We start from the raw sequence: 14,810 nt of genomic DNA, 5'->3' as shown, positions 1-14,810 counted from the left end.
ATCTAAGGTTTCTCGCCCCTCATGGAGACTGCAGGCCTTCACTCTCATTCTGGCACAAATCACATGCAACACTTTTGGGGTCAGCAGAATTACGTCAATCACAAGAGGCTTGTATTGAAGTAAGAGTCAGGCCCACAGATCTGATTGCACAGAGAATGGAAGGACAAGAATCACCTACACAGACATTTATTACGCATATGGACTGTTATTTTTGGAGTGGGACAAGAGTCTGCTCCCTATGAGCCAACCAACCACAAAGGGGACTCATCAGCATTAAACACAGGACTCCAGAAAACCTCACAGCACCTGTCCCTGTGAGTTCTTATTTTGAAAGCTGATCCTCAAAGTATGTAATTCCAGGCAGCCTGAGGAGGACCGGGGGTGGATTTTGTGCATTTAATTACTAATATGTTATTGACGGAATAGGAGGGATTTCAGGCCAGTTCAGTGCACAGGAAAGAATTGAGAGGAAGATGCAGTTTCCCCTTAGAATAGATGCTCTGATGATGCCAGGCCATGAAAAGACAAAGAGGTGCAGCAATTTAAGGGGTGGATAGCTACACAGGACCAGATCCTCAATGGGTCTAAATCAGCAGAGCTCCTTGAAGTTACTGGATTTACAGTCAGTTACACTAGCTAAGGATTCGGTTCATAACTTTTTATGGAACGTTCCAGAGTTGTTGACTCAAGTCCCACGACTTGAACTCGAGTTCGACATAAGTCACCTAGGCAATGACTTGAGACTTGACTCGGGTTCATTGTTTGTGACTTGAGACTCAACTTGAGACTTGCTAATTTTGTTAAATCAACTTGGTGAAAAAATTGTCCGAAAATGCCGATATTGATGGCTTGTACAAAAGTGACTTGACATTTTTTAAATTTAGACTTGGGACTTGACTCGAAAGTGACTTCAGGAACTCAAGACTTGAATTGTAGTGATTTGAGACTCGACTTGGACTGGATAATGATGACCTGAAGACAACACTGGAACCTTCTAGCCAAGGATCTCAGTGGAATTACAAACATTAATTCCTGAGGCTATGAACTGAGTGTAACACATCCCCAACACACACGAGGAGCTGCCACACGGAGCGGCTGAGTGACTTTTCTGAGTCAAAAAGCAAAAGACCTGTTCCAGGTTATGAGACTCTCAGTCCTGTACTTCAGTCACCGGGAGGTCTGCTCTGAGTTTTCAGGTCCAGTTTAAATTCAGAGCATCCTTGCGTACACCATCTTTTGGGGAATGGTTTTCCTAAGCAATTACTAGGATCCCGGCAACATTCCCAGGAGATCCATTCCATATTCCCGATCAGGGCTGGTGAGCTGCCCGAAGAGCATTGCACGGGAAAACCTTTCCCAGGTTTTACAACGAGCACAGACCATGCATAGCAGGATGCGACGAGTAGGAGTCTAGTGAATGACATGAGCCGCTCACAGGATGGAGATAAAGCGGTAAAAACTCAAAATGATGGACCTCACCATTGGGTCTTAATTCAGCATTTACACGCGTACACAAATACACATTTTAACATCCTGTGTGTGTGTGTGTGTGTGTGTGTGTGTCTGTCTGTCTGTCTCAGAGACAGTGCAGCACAGACTGGGTGTGAGAGACAGTCACACAGTGTGTGTGCTGGCTGCTGTTTAAGGTTCTGAGAGAAGACAAGCGCTGTCTCTTTAAAACAGGGAAAGGGTTCCTGCTGTGTCTCTCCCCTCCCGCACTTGGCAGAGATGGGGTTGGGGGTGGGGATGGAGGTATACACGGAACTCTCAGGAACAGGGCCCTGCCTCTTAGGACAGGATCTCCTCTGAGTCACTCACCATCCATGCTTCAGATTGGAGCAGCTCTGCTGTGAGTCTCCCTCTCCCCACCCCCTGCTCTGCAGAGATAGATCCAGGAGCATGGGGACACCCTAACTTCAGCACACCCCCCCCCACACACAGCTAGCAGGTGCAGCTCAGCTGCAGGAGAGAGCAAGATGGGGGGAGAGGCAGCTGTAAGTATGCATGCTCTGCCAATCAGCTGGGTGGGCCAGATCCGGCCCCCGGGCCTGATTTTGCCTACCCCTGCTGTAGCATGTCAATGGAATTTTGTATGTGCTCGGCTGCACTGGCACCTTGATAGGGAAGCCCATGGAGCTGTCTTAATGAGATACCAGTGATTTTACCAAGCTTCAGGACATCTCTGTGAAGAATGTCTTATCCATTTTACAGGCCAGGACTATGAAGGACGAAGATGGGAAAGGACTGTCAATGGCAGAACCAGAACCCAGGGCTGTTGAGAATTTGCTGCACCAGCCATTTGACCCAGCTGTGTTCTGAAACAAACAGCCCCGCATACGCATTATGTTGCTAGCTTTGCCCCACGTGCTGGCAGAAACAGTGGGGACCAACTGTTACTATAACTGTTTCAACATGGAGACCCTGACTAAGGTCAATGTCCCACATATCCATTGTAAGAAAAGCTTCCAGTCTAAATAGGCGAGACACAAAGGATCAGAGAAATGAAGAGACTTGACTAGCGAATCTGTGGCAGAGCCAGGAACTGGTCCCAAGTCTGAGGCCAACAGGTTAGCCACAAGATCATCTTTCCCATTGACTCTGCATCCAGGGCCACATTTACAGGGTCAAAGCACAATCAGCAAGTCTAGTTTCTCACTATATAATGCTACACAAAAAGCTCTTTGCATAAATCATAATAATCATAATAAGCTTTTGCTCAGTAGATTGCAAAGTGTTTTATCAAGTAGGGCAGTATCATTATCCTCACTTTACAGATGGGGAAACTGAGGCACAGATCGAGGACATGAGTTGCCCAAGGCCACCTCACAGGCCAGTGGCAAAGCAAGGAGTAGAGCCCAGTTCTGAATCCCAATCCAGTCCACTAGCTACTAGTTGACACTGTGAAAAATTAGTTTAGCACAGAGACTAATCAGTGCTCAGTACCAGTGAGATGCTAAACCCCCGGTCTTCCCCAGGCGTCAGTACTTACATCTGCCCCTCAGGGGTATAGGTGGATCCTGTGATACTGAACTCATGTAGGCTGCAGTGGATCCCTTCAATCTTCTCAATAACAAACATCTGCAGGACACAATGACACAACATTAGGAATTTTATGCCCCAGAGCCGTAGCTTTTAAGCAGCCACATGATTATTTTTATTGACTAGCAGCAGCTCTGCTCAGGGTAGAGGCAACTGTGTTCTCTCTAGCCCGCATCCCACTAACACTACACTTATATCAGAGCCCCCTCTGTTTCTGGCAGCTTCGATCTCCTTCCAACCATACTTTGCCTTTTTCATGTTCATCTCCTCCAGTTCTTTCTCCCTCTTCCCACCCCACCCCACCCCCATCTGAGGGCAGACACACAACCAGCTTCTGAGGAGCAGTCTGTATTTTTCTTGGCATGGGGGAAGAAGAGAGCTACGGTTTCTGGCCTGGCACGCAGCTTGTCCAAGCCACTCTGGAAAACACGCAGCCCTGAGGAAGCCGCGCAGAGCACCCAGCCCAGAAGAGGCAAAAGCCACAGGAGGAAACAGCTGTGGGAAAGAGCCCTCTGTGCTGCCCCTTCCCAAGGGTGCTCCTGGACACCTGAGCCGGGGTTACAGCCCATTGTGATGCTATGCGAGTATGAACAGTTCAGTTAAGAAAACCCTGGGAAGTCATGAGAGGTTTCAAACTTCTTCCAACAGAAAAAAGAGCCACCACCCTCGCCTCTCAAAATCTCCTCAATTTGCTGCTGAGACCGGTGGCACCTTCTCCTCCCTGCCCTGACTTGCTACGGGGGTTGCTGACACTCGCTTTGCCTGGATAATGTAAGATCCGCATTAGAGACCCAAAAAATCATGTAAGTAAAAGGGTTCCCTTGCCCTCAGCATCACTGGGAAGCAGCGCCACCTGCTGGTCACCACCCCCAGAGGCCAAAATGCTCCACTGAAAAAAAGCTTAAAAAAACAACAAATAGTCTGGTAGCACTTTAAAGACTAACAAAACATGTAGATGGTGGTATGAGCTTTTGTGGGCACAGCCCACTTCTTCAGATAACCAGAGTGTTGGATGTCCAGGACCAAAATAAATAGGGGAGAAAGGAGAGGGGGTGCAGGAAGGAAGAAAAGGGGTAAGGGATAGAGAGGTCTTCGAGAAACCACTGTTTATTTGGACTGTCTGAGACTCACTTGTAAGACAGGGACGGGGGAAAGCAGCAAACCAGGAATATCTCCTGCCACCAACACAGGCACAGGCAGGCACCTGAATTTCCAAAACATGGATAATACTTCATTTTCTCAACGCACTCCACAGAAATTAACTGAACACACACAGGTTGTTCGGTTCGTGCTTCTTGTATTACTCTACCTTTTCAAATGATCGGTCTTAACAGTTATACCGCAGTAGCATCTAGATAGACATCAATAAAGCCACGGCCCCGTTATGCTAGAGATCACATGAATATACGGCAAATTATATTCTCTGCCCCACAGAGCGGACGGTCTAGATGACAGGATAAAGCAGGTGGGTGAGGGAAGACACCACTCTCCTGGCATTTTCATTACAAAGAACCAGGAGAAGGCTTCTTGAACACCCACAATGTATGGAATGGTTTCAACTGCAACAGTGGTGCTCAAATGCTTTCATAGCACAGCTTATTAGGCAGCTTGTCTTTTGGACCCACCATCCCGGCTGACAGACTACATGGGCTCCGCGCTCCTCTCACTTACACTCTGAGCCATCATCAATGCCACTGCCATGACTGCTTGCTTGCACAAACACATTATCAGAGAGTGAGGCAAGGCAGAATGGCTATTCAGTCCGGGCCTGAGCGAAGCTATTGAAGTTACTGGAGAAATTTCAATTTCAGGAAGGGATGACTGGATAAGATGAGTATTACCAGGAGGGTGTACGTTAGCAGTTGAGGAAGTGAAGTACTTCTGTCACTGCAGAAAAGGGGTGGAGGAATAGGGCAATGTTGGGTAGGAAGCCCAGAGAGACCTTGTGGTCGAATTAGTAAGAACTGCTCTAGCAAAGTTACACAACAAGCTTTCATCAGAGGATGCAGAGGCACTTGCAAGCTACACGCAAAGCTATATTATCTGTTCAGGCCACGTATCAAGCATGCAATCCATGTTGCCAGGCAGCTAAAATAACATTGCAACTGTCCCTATCCAACACGCTAGCCTGGCCCCACTGAACTTTGGTCAGAAAGGGCAGAACTCAGATCCTCTGCTCGGCAGCAAAATAGTTAACGAAATTTGCCATGTCGTTAGGTTTCAGCATTTGCATCACATTTAAATGAAGTGCTAGTTGTTTTGGGACTTAGAATCATAGGACTGGAAGGGACCTCGAGAGGTCATTGAGTCCAGCCCCCCGCCCTCAAGGCAGGACCAAGCTCCCTCTACACCATCCCTGACAGATGTCTATCTAACCTGTTCTTAAATATCTCCAGAGAGGGAGATTCCACCACCTCCCTGGGCAATTTATTCCAATATTTGACCACCCTGACAGTTAGGAATTTTTTCCTAATGTCCAATCTAAACCTCCCCTGCTGCACTTTAAGCCCATTACTCCTTGTCCTGTCCTCAGAAACCAAGAGGAACAAATTTTCGCCTTCCTCCTTGTGACACCCTTTTAGATATTTGAAAACCGCTATCATGTCCCCCCTTAATCTTCTTTTTTCCAAACTAAACAAGCCCAGTTCATGAAGCCTGGCTTCATAGGTCATGTTCTCTAGACCTTTAATCATTCTTGTCGCTCTTCTCTGTACCCTTTCCAATTTCTCCACATCTTTCTTGAAATGTGGCGCCCAGAACTGGACACAGTACTCCAGCTGAGGCCTAACTAGTGCAGAGTAGAGCGGCAGAATGACTTCACGAGTTTTGCTTGCAACACACCTGTTGATACAACCTAGAATCATATTTGCTTTTTTTGCAACAGCATCACACTGTTGACTCCTATTCAACTTGTGGTCCACTATGACCCCTAGATCCCTTTCCGCCATGCTCCTTCCTAGACAGTCGCTTCCCATCTTGTATGTATGGAACTGATTGTTCCTTCCTAAGTGGAGCACTTTGCATTTCTCTTTATTAAACCTCATCCTGTTTACCTCTGACCATTTCTCTACCTTGCTAAGGTCATTTTGAATTATGTCCCTATCCTCCAAAGAAGTTGCAACCCCACCCAGTTTGGTATCATCTGCAAACTTAATAAGCGTACTCTCTATCCCAATATCTACATCATTGATGAAGATATTGAACAGTACGGGTCCCAAAACAGACCCTTGTGGAACTTCACTTGTTATCCATTTCCAGCAGGATTTAGCACCGTTAAAAACAACTCTCTGACTACAGTTATCCAGCCAATTATGCACCCACCTTATTGTGGCCCTATCTAAGTTATATTTGCCTAGTTTATCAATAAGAATATCATGCGAGACCGTATCAAATGCCTTACTAAAGTCTAGGTATATGACATCCACCGCTTCTCCCTTATCCACAAGGCTCGTTATCCTATCAAAGAAAGCTATCAGATTAGTTTGGCATGACTTGTTCTTCACAAACCCATGCTGGCTATTCCCTATCACTTTATTACCTTCCAAGTGTTTGCATATGATTTCCTTAATTACCTGCTCCATTATCTTCCCTGGGACAGACGTTAAACTGACCGGTCTGTAGTTTCCTGGGTTGTTCTTATTCCCCTTTTTATAGATGGGCACAATATTTGCCCTTTTCCAGTCTTCTGGAATCTCCCCTGTCTTCCATGATTTTTCAAAGATCATAGCTAAAGGCTCAGATACCTCCTCTATCAGCTCCTTGAGTATCCTGGGATGCATTTCATCAGGACCTGGTGACTTGCTGACATCTAACTTTCCTAAGTGATTTTTAACTTGTTCTTTGTGTATCCTATCTTCTAAACTTACCCTCTCTCTGCTTGTATTCACTACGTTAGGCACACTGCCAGACTTCTCGGTGAAGACCGAAACAAAGAAGTCATTGAGCATCTCCGCCATTTCCAAGTTTCCTGTTACTGCTTCTCCCTCCTCACTGAGCAGTGGGCCTACCCTGTCCTTGGTCTTCCTCTTGCTTTTAATGTATTTATAAAAGGTCTTCTTGTTTCCCTTTATGCCTGTAGCTAGTTTGATCTCATTTTGTGCATTTTGTTCATGACTTCTGCAGACACTGATGACAGCACCTCATCTGCAGGTCTCCTTTGTAAACTTTTCTTCAGGGCTGGAAAGTATTTTAAATGGAAGCTTAGATACAACCAAGATTGATGGAGACACTTGAGAAATTCTGGTCCAGCGATACCATCTATCAGCAGCTTAATCCATCCCCTTGTACAGTGGAATAGATTGTGCACTAACCCTACATGGGACACACCTCTTATATGGGTCTCCAGGACTCATGATCCAGAATCATTCACCAGGTGCTATTTTCATGCCAATATAAGCAACAAATGAGTTTCTAATGACCAAAGCATGTTGTAAACATGTACAGAAAATCCTGCCTCCAGAGTGCAACTGCTATGACAAGAGAAATAGTTTCTCTCTAACCCATCGCCAGCAGCTTGCCAATTTGAGGCACTGGCGATTTCCATTAATTGTACAAGTCTGTTTATTGTGATAGCCATGCAAACACACAACAACTGAAGTTACCTTGACAACTGTCCTATCAGTGCATATTCCTCCCGTTGTCTTTGCAGTGGGAGTCTACAAGCATTAGAGACATAACTATGCATTGTGATCACACATGCTTCCAAAATTAGGGTGCTTCCACCCACCCCTACGCACTGCAGACTATTTTTCCAGTTTCTAATGATTGCGTGTGTTAATTTTAACAAAGAATTAAGTTGGGAGATTAGGCAAAGTAAAGGAACCTTTAACAAAGGAATATGGTTCCTGAACAGGAAGTTGGGGAAGCTTTTGGAGAGGACATACAGCACTCAAGGATGCTGGCTGCTAGAGCTACAGCCTACTTCTCCCTCTCTAAGCTATTGGCCACACACAATTCAAGGTCAAGTTCTTTTGAGGCTGCATTTTAAAATGGAATTTCGGTTTAGACATGGGTTGGAGCCAGGAAGCTCTGATCTGGATCTGAACTTCCACAGAGTTGAAAGCCCCCAAATCAGCTCTGTTGAATTCACAGGGATTTCTGCATACCCAGAGCTCACAGGAACAGCCCTAAAAGCGCAGATCTGCTCTCAAAAAGTAGGGACCAATAGTACTGAAGAGCTTCTGCAATTATAGCTATATTTGTTTCCCTATTAATCATGAACAAGTACATTTAACACATTTCTGCCAGCCCTGGAAACTCATCCTGGGATTCATGAGTCAAGCTGAGATCCCTTTCAGGTGGAAAGAGAAAGGTCTACAGGACCGGCTGCTTCCTGAGACACGGATCGGGATGGCTTTAGACAGGCAAAGCACCAATCCCAGGATGATAGGAATGATCTAGAGCCTTGTTTGGGGAGTTCTCATTAATTTTCTGCTAATTTACATAGAATCATAGAATACTAGGACTGGAAGGGACCTCGAGAGGTCATTGAGTCCAGTCCCCTGCCCTCACGGCAGGACCAAATACTGTCTAGACCATCCCTGATAGACATTTATCTAACCTACTCTTAAATATCTCCACAGATGGGGATTCCACAACCTCCCTGGGAAATTTATTCCAGTGTTTGACTACCCTGACAGTTAGGAACTTTTTCCTAATATCCATTCTAAACCTTCCTTGCTGTAGTTCAAGCCCATTGCTTCTTGTTCTATCCCCAGAGGCCAAGATGAACAAGTTTTCTCCCTCCTCCTTATGACACCCTTTTAGATACCTGAAAACTGCTATCATGTCCCCCCTCAATCTTCTCTTTTCCAAACTAAATAAACCCATGATCTGGTTTTGCTTGGAACACTGTCCTTCAACCTTATTAGCTACATCTGATTTTTCCCCAGAGCAATTCCACCCGCTGACGTGAGGCTCAGGGCTCTTGAGTAGGAAGGCCTATATGTTTTCCCTGCACAGGCACAATTTAGCTGGATATCACAATGCCTGTTACCTGCGGGTACAGTAGAGAGATTGGAATAGGAACCTTTCCGTTAAAACATCTGTTGTTTCTCCTATTGACTTTTTTGCCTGAGTGAGCGCAGTGTTATGCCAAAAGCTGGTAACGACTGACTTCCTAATCAGGGACCTGTATTTACAGTTCATCTTTGGCTCCTCTCCATCCATCAGGCTATTTGCTCTCTGTGACACATTATTCCGGGGCGTTACGTTGAATAAATGAGCAACCCGAGAGCTCTAGGCTCAAAATAACCAATTTATGGCTCAGCAGTCTGAACACATTATCAGATAAAGAGAACAGGAAGAGTCCAACCCTTGGCAAGGTGGAACCACTTTAATAGCACATTTTCCCACCCACACACCAACTGGTTAGGGCAAATTGAGGGGATTGACAAGACTAGTGTAGCACAATGGGATAAAGGTCACATACAAACTTCCTCGGTGCACCTGATGCTGCTTAACCTTCTGTTCAGGGACATCAGCAGCCATATCCAATAGTCGGATGCTGCCATTCTGACATGTGGCCTAGCACCCCGCCGGGATTAACCCTGCATAACACCGCGCTCATTCAACTTCTGCCCCAGCTAGTTGCTCACTTTCCTAACCCTGACATCTAGCAGCTATGGTAGGAACTTTCAAAGCTCACCAACACTGCAGTCCAATTTTTCCATTCCCACCTTTTTATGGCACTTGCTCACGAGCAGATGAGGTGAAAGAGATACCCCAGAATACATTGCTGTGGCATTGCCCAGCTTAGCCATTAGTGCAACCTCTGCCCACAGGGATGGAGTTCGGCATCATAACCAGGGCTTGGGCTCAATTTTCTCCCCCAGAAGAAAGGAATTCCATAGACGAGCAATTGGCCTCTGGGCTCCTCTAGGTGACAAATATTGACTTATTGCGTCAGCACAGCCCTCTTCCCACTTCACCGTGGTAGCTTTGCTCCTCAGAAGACACCATCCACAGTTTTCCACCCCTTTCGAATGGCATTAATCCTAGTGCAAACCTTTCTGCCAGCCCGCATGCAGAACGCTCATGAGTTTCCCAACCCACCTTCCCCCAAAATAGTCCAGACCTGCTCAGAGAGCCAGCAGCCAACCTCATTCCTAAGCAGTCCTAAGAGTGACCTGTCCTGTAAGACTCTTAGCTTAGTCACTGAAGAAACGGAAGAATTCTTCCAACATCAGGAAGCAAAGTCAAACATCAACAGGCCAGAGTTTATAAGCTCGGCATATGTGCCTGTCATTCTCTCCCGCAAATCCCAGGCTACTTCCTCTTGGCTCTCCTTCTGTATAGACTGCCTGTCAGCACTGGCTAAGCCTGCTTTATGTTCCAGAGCTCCCCGAGCACTTCAGGGAGGGTGTTGATAAATGGAGAAAGCCATCAAATGATCATCTGCACATGGGTTGGGAGAAGGGGGGAAACCTTTCAACAGCTATCAGAGGCAACAACGGGTGAGCGGGGGAGTGGGAAGCAGGAGCTGGTGGTGGGCCTGGGAGCCCCAGCTCTTACTCCATTTAAACTGCAGAGCCGCAGCAGGGGCAGTTCCTGGACCCGGTCTGAGTCAGGACTGAAGAAGCCTTCCCTTATCAATTAATCAAGAGAACTTAACTAGTCGATAAAACTTTTATCGATTACATGATTAGTGAATTACCTGCCTTTTAACATCCTTACTAGGTACATGTCACCTCAGGGTGGGATGCAGAGATAAAGTTTCTTGGTGCTTTAAATGACTGCTTTTTGGAGCAGCTCGTCCTGGAACTCACAAAAGGAGAGGTCATTTCTTTAGTTAGTTATAAGTGCAGCACATACTCTGGCCCAAGGGGTGAGTATAGCTGAACCACTTAGCAATGGGGACCCTAACGTAATGAAATGTAACATTTCGGAGCACAGGGGAGACACCAAAGCAGCCCACCATGATGACATTTAGTTTCAGAAAGAGGAACTACCCAAAAATGAGGAAGTTAGTTAAGCAGAAATTAAAAGTTAATGTGCAAAACTGAAATCTCTGCAAGCCGCATGGAAACTTTTTGAAGAGGACAAAAAAAATTCTCATTGTGGCTAAACGAAAAAAAAGCAGCAGTTACAGGCAAAAAGGCATCCTTTAAAATAGGGGTGGGGAACCGCCAGCCCCCGGCTTGCCTGGATCTGGTCCCCAAAGCTCAAGACTCCTCCCCCTGCTCCCCAGCATTGGGAACCCTGTGCTGGTGTTTCAGCCTCCCCACCACCCTTCCACTGGGCTGGAGCACATACAAATCTACTAGCTGCCCTCTCCCCCGCCTGGCAAGGCTCTGGCGTGTGAGGGGACTATGAGAAGCATCTTTTTCCTTTTCAGTCAGGGGCCACATCAGTGAGGGTCTGTTTGTGTCTTTTTTGCTCTTTACTTTTGTGCAGCCCCAGACTGATTTTTCTGTGGGTCAGTGGCCCCCCAACTCAAAAGTTTCCCACCCCTGCTTTAAAAAGTGGAAGTTAAATCCTAGAGAGCAAAACAGAAAGGAGGAGAAATTCTGGCAAGTGAAGTGTAAACATATAATTAGAAAGGCCAAAAAAAGAATTTGAAGAACTGATAGCCAAAGACTGAAGAAGTAACAGCACAAATGTTTATGTACAGAAGAAGCAAGCCTGCTAAACAACCAGGAGCCACTAGACGATCGAGATGCTAAAGGAGCACTTAACAGTAACATCATTGAGGAGAAACTAAATGAATTCTTTGCATCCGTCTTCAAGGCTGAAGTTGTGAGGGAGATTCCCAAACCGGAGCCATTCATTTTAAATGACAACTTTGAAGGAATTACCCCAGACTGAGGTGTCATTAGAGAAGATTTTGGAACAAATTGGTAAATTAAACAATAAGAAGTCACCAGGACCAGATGATATTTACCCAAGAGTTCAGAAGGAACACAGATGTAAAACTGCAGAACTGCTAACCGTGGTTTGCAACGGATCCTTTAAATCAGCTTCTGGATCACATGACTAGATAGCTAATGCAATGCCAATTTTTTAAAAAAGGCCCCAGAGGTAATCCTGGCAACTACAGGCTGTAAACTTAACTTCAGCACTTGGCAAATTTGTTGAAACTGTAGTAAAGAACAGAATTATTAGAGACATAAATGAACATGATTTGCTGAAAGAGAGTCAATATGGTTTCTGTAAAGGGAAATCATGCCTCACCAATCTACTAGAGTTCTTTGAGGGGGCCAGCAAGCATGTGGACAAGGGGGATCTAGTCGGTAGCATGTACTTAAAGTTCCAGAAAGCCTTTGACAGGTTTCCTCACCAAAGGCTTTTATGCAAAGTAAGCTGTGATGGGATAAAAGGGAAAGTCCTCACATATATATTGTGTTTTAAAATTCTGTAAGCCCCAGTAAATATTTTAAATAGAGAGAAGCAGGGTAAAAATACTTGAAATAAATTAATAAATAAAATGGATCAGTAACTGATTATAAGATAGGAAATGAAGGGTAGGAATAAATGGTGAGTTTTCAGAATGCAGAGAGGTAACTAGTGGTGTCCCCCACGGGTTTACACTGGGACGAGTCCTATCCAACATATTCATATATGATCTGGAAAAAGGTGACAAACAGTGAGATAGCAATATGTGCCTGATACAAAACTGCTCAAGCAGACCGCAAAGAGTTACAAAGAGCTATCACCAAACTGGGTGAGTGGGCACCAAAATGGCAGATGAAATTCAATGTTGATAAATGTAAAGAAATGTACATTGGGAAACATAATCCCAACTATAAATATAAAATGATGGGGTCCAGATTAGCTGGAGAGATGGATCTTGGAGTCATAGTGGTCAGTTCTCTGAAAATACCCTTTCCTTGTGCAGTGGCAGCCAAAACCACTACTAGGATGTTGGAAATCATTAGCAATAGGTAAGTCATAAAACATCATATTACCTATATACAAATCAATGGCACGCTCACACCTAGAATACTGTGTTCAGATGTGGTCACCTCATCTCAAAAAAAGAACACTGGAATTGGAAAAGGTACAGAAAAGGGCAACAAAAGTGATTTGGGGTATGTAATATCTTCCATACCTGGAAAGATGAATAAGACACAGACTTTTCAGCTTGGAAAAGAGATGACTAAAGGTAGCCTGCCTCTCCTAGCATGAGAATCAAGAACCAGTGCAAATACTTTGCTAAAACGGCTGATCTATTAGGGTGTGCTATGAGGGGCAAAACTCATCCACAGGCATATCTGAAATAGCACAAGAACACTGCGTGGCTACTTACAGGCTAAGACAGCAAGTGCTCAGACATGACAGTCAGGAGAGTTATATAAATGCCTAGGCAGATAAACAGAGTAGCAAAAAACTTAGGGCAAGGTCTATGCATTCGCTGTTGTAATTTTCAAACATGACTATTGATTTTGGATGCCTCAACCTTTTTTGAGCCCATCTTAGAGGGTGATCGTTGGAATTAGGGATGTAAAATATGAACTGGTTAACCGGTAAACAGTCTTACCTGCATGCTTACCCGGTAACCAGTCAACTAGTAGGACCCCAGCTGGCCAGTACAGCCCCCCCAGCTGCTGCATTTTTCTCCAGAGCCCAGTTAACTGGTTAATCCATTAAAATTGTAACTTTTTAAAGGGGTATTTGCATCCTTAGTTGGAATGTGGGTGCTCAGCTTCTCTGAAGCTCAAGCCCCTTTTTAAGTTGCTTCAGGTTGAATGCACTCCTCCAAAAAAAGGCACTAAAAATTACTGGCCATTTCTGAAAGCGGAGTACTATTCAACCCATACATTAATGGGCTGCATATGTTCGCATCAGGTGCACTTACTATTGGTCTGCAAACTACCCCATATCTCCTAGCCAGTTCTTGCTTCCTGCATGGTATAAGGTCATCTGTCTAGATTGTGTATATATCTCATTTTTAATTGGTCACAGCCCCTTTAATTTTTCTAATCTGAATCTATTTAAAAATGGTGTTCTGTAACCCAGGGCAACCAAGCACTACATTAAATTTCCTATCCTAGATTGTGCTCAGTGACTAATACAATGGCATTGAGTCAAGATGGGTTGGTGGAAAGGGGGAGATTTTGACTGTGGGATCTGAAAAGTATTAGCAGATTTTTGGTATTACATTATGGTGTATTTCCTGAGGGAATAGAGGAGTATGTTTGCAGTAACTGTAAATCATGAAGAGGAAATAGCTGTAGGTTAGTCCATAAACAGGATAGGTAACATTTCATTAAAAAGGGGGAGGTGGGCTTACAAACCCAAACCTATCTGCCCCAGCAATTTAAATGTCCCTTTCTGAGAAAGGCTACAGGCACAGAGCCAGCCAAACTGCGGCACTGTTTACCTTATAAGGCTGGAGGGTGCATATTAGCTCCTGTGTCACACAAAGAAGGAAACTCAGTTGGCCTCAGACCAAAGTTTTCATGTACTTCTGCATTTAACCCTTTAAAGGCACATTTATGTCAAAAATGTAGTATTAGAGATCTGGGGGGGAAGTAACCCAAGAATCTGGCACCCACACACGTATGCACTAGGGATGTACACACTAATGTGCCCCACAGGGCTGGATAAGCGCTGCTCCAGGCACCTCCTCCCCCCTCCCGGGTTAACGGAAACCGAAACCTGTAATCCTCACCATTACGGATGAGGCTTACCAGTTATCCGGTTAACCTTTCAAATCCCTAGCATGCCCATTAGTCCTTCCGCAGCTGAAATTTCATTTCTTCCCTTGAGGTAACAGCACGAATCTAGGCACATTTTAGAAAGCAACCAGATCATAAAAATACTTCCCTCTA

General features: G+C 45.1%; 1 protein-coding gene across 3 annotated transcripts in view; it reads right to left on the bottom strand.

The window, feature by feature from the left end:
- ATP2A3 (ATPase sarcoplasmic/endoplasmic reticulum Ca2+ transporting 3) overlaps positions 1-14,810 on the bottom strand; it is a 147,690-nt gene that overhangs the window by 40,791 nt on the left and 92,089 nt on the right. For all 3 annotated transcript variants that reach the window (XM_075904377.1, XM_075904374.1, XM_075904375.1), the window contains exon 9: positions 2,990-3,078. In XM_075904377.1, coding sequence (XP_075760492.1) covers positions 2,990-3,078 — 89 coding nt within the window. The remainder of the gene's footprint in view (positions 1-2,989; positions 3,079-14,810) is intronic.

This window comes from Pelodiscus sinensis, chromosome 21, assembly GCF_049634645.1.
Source record: "Pelodiscus sinensis isolate JC-2024 chromosome 21, ASM4963464v1, whole genome shotgun sequence".
NCBI lineage: Eukaryota > Metazoa > Chordata > Testudines > Trionychidae > Pelodiscus > Pelodiscus sinensis.
The sequence above is the reverse complement of the archived record's forward strand: the minus strand, read 5'-3'. Positions and strand labels throughout refer to the sequence as shown.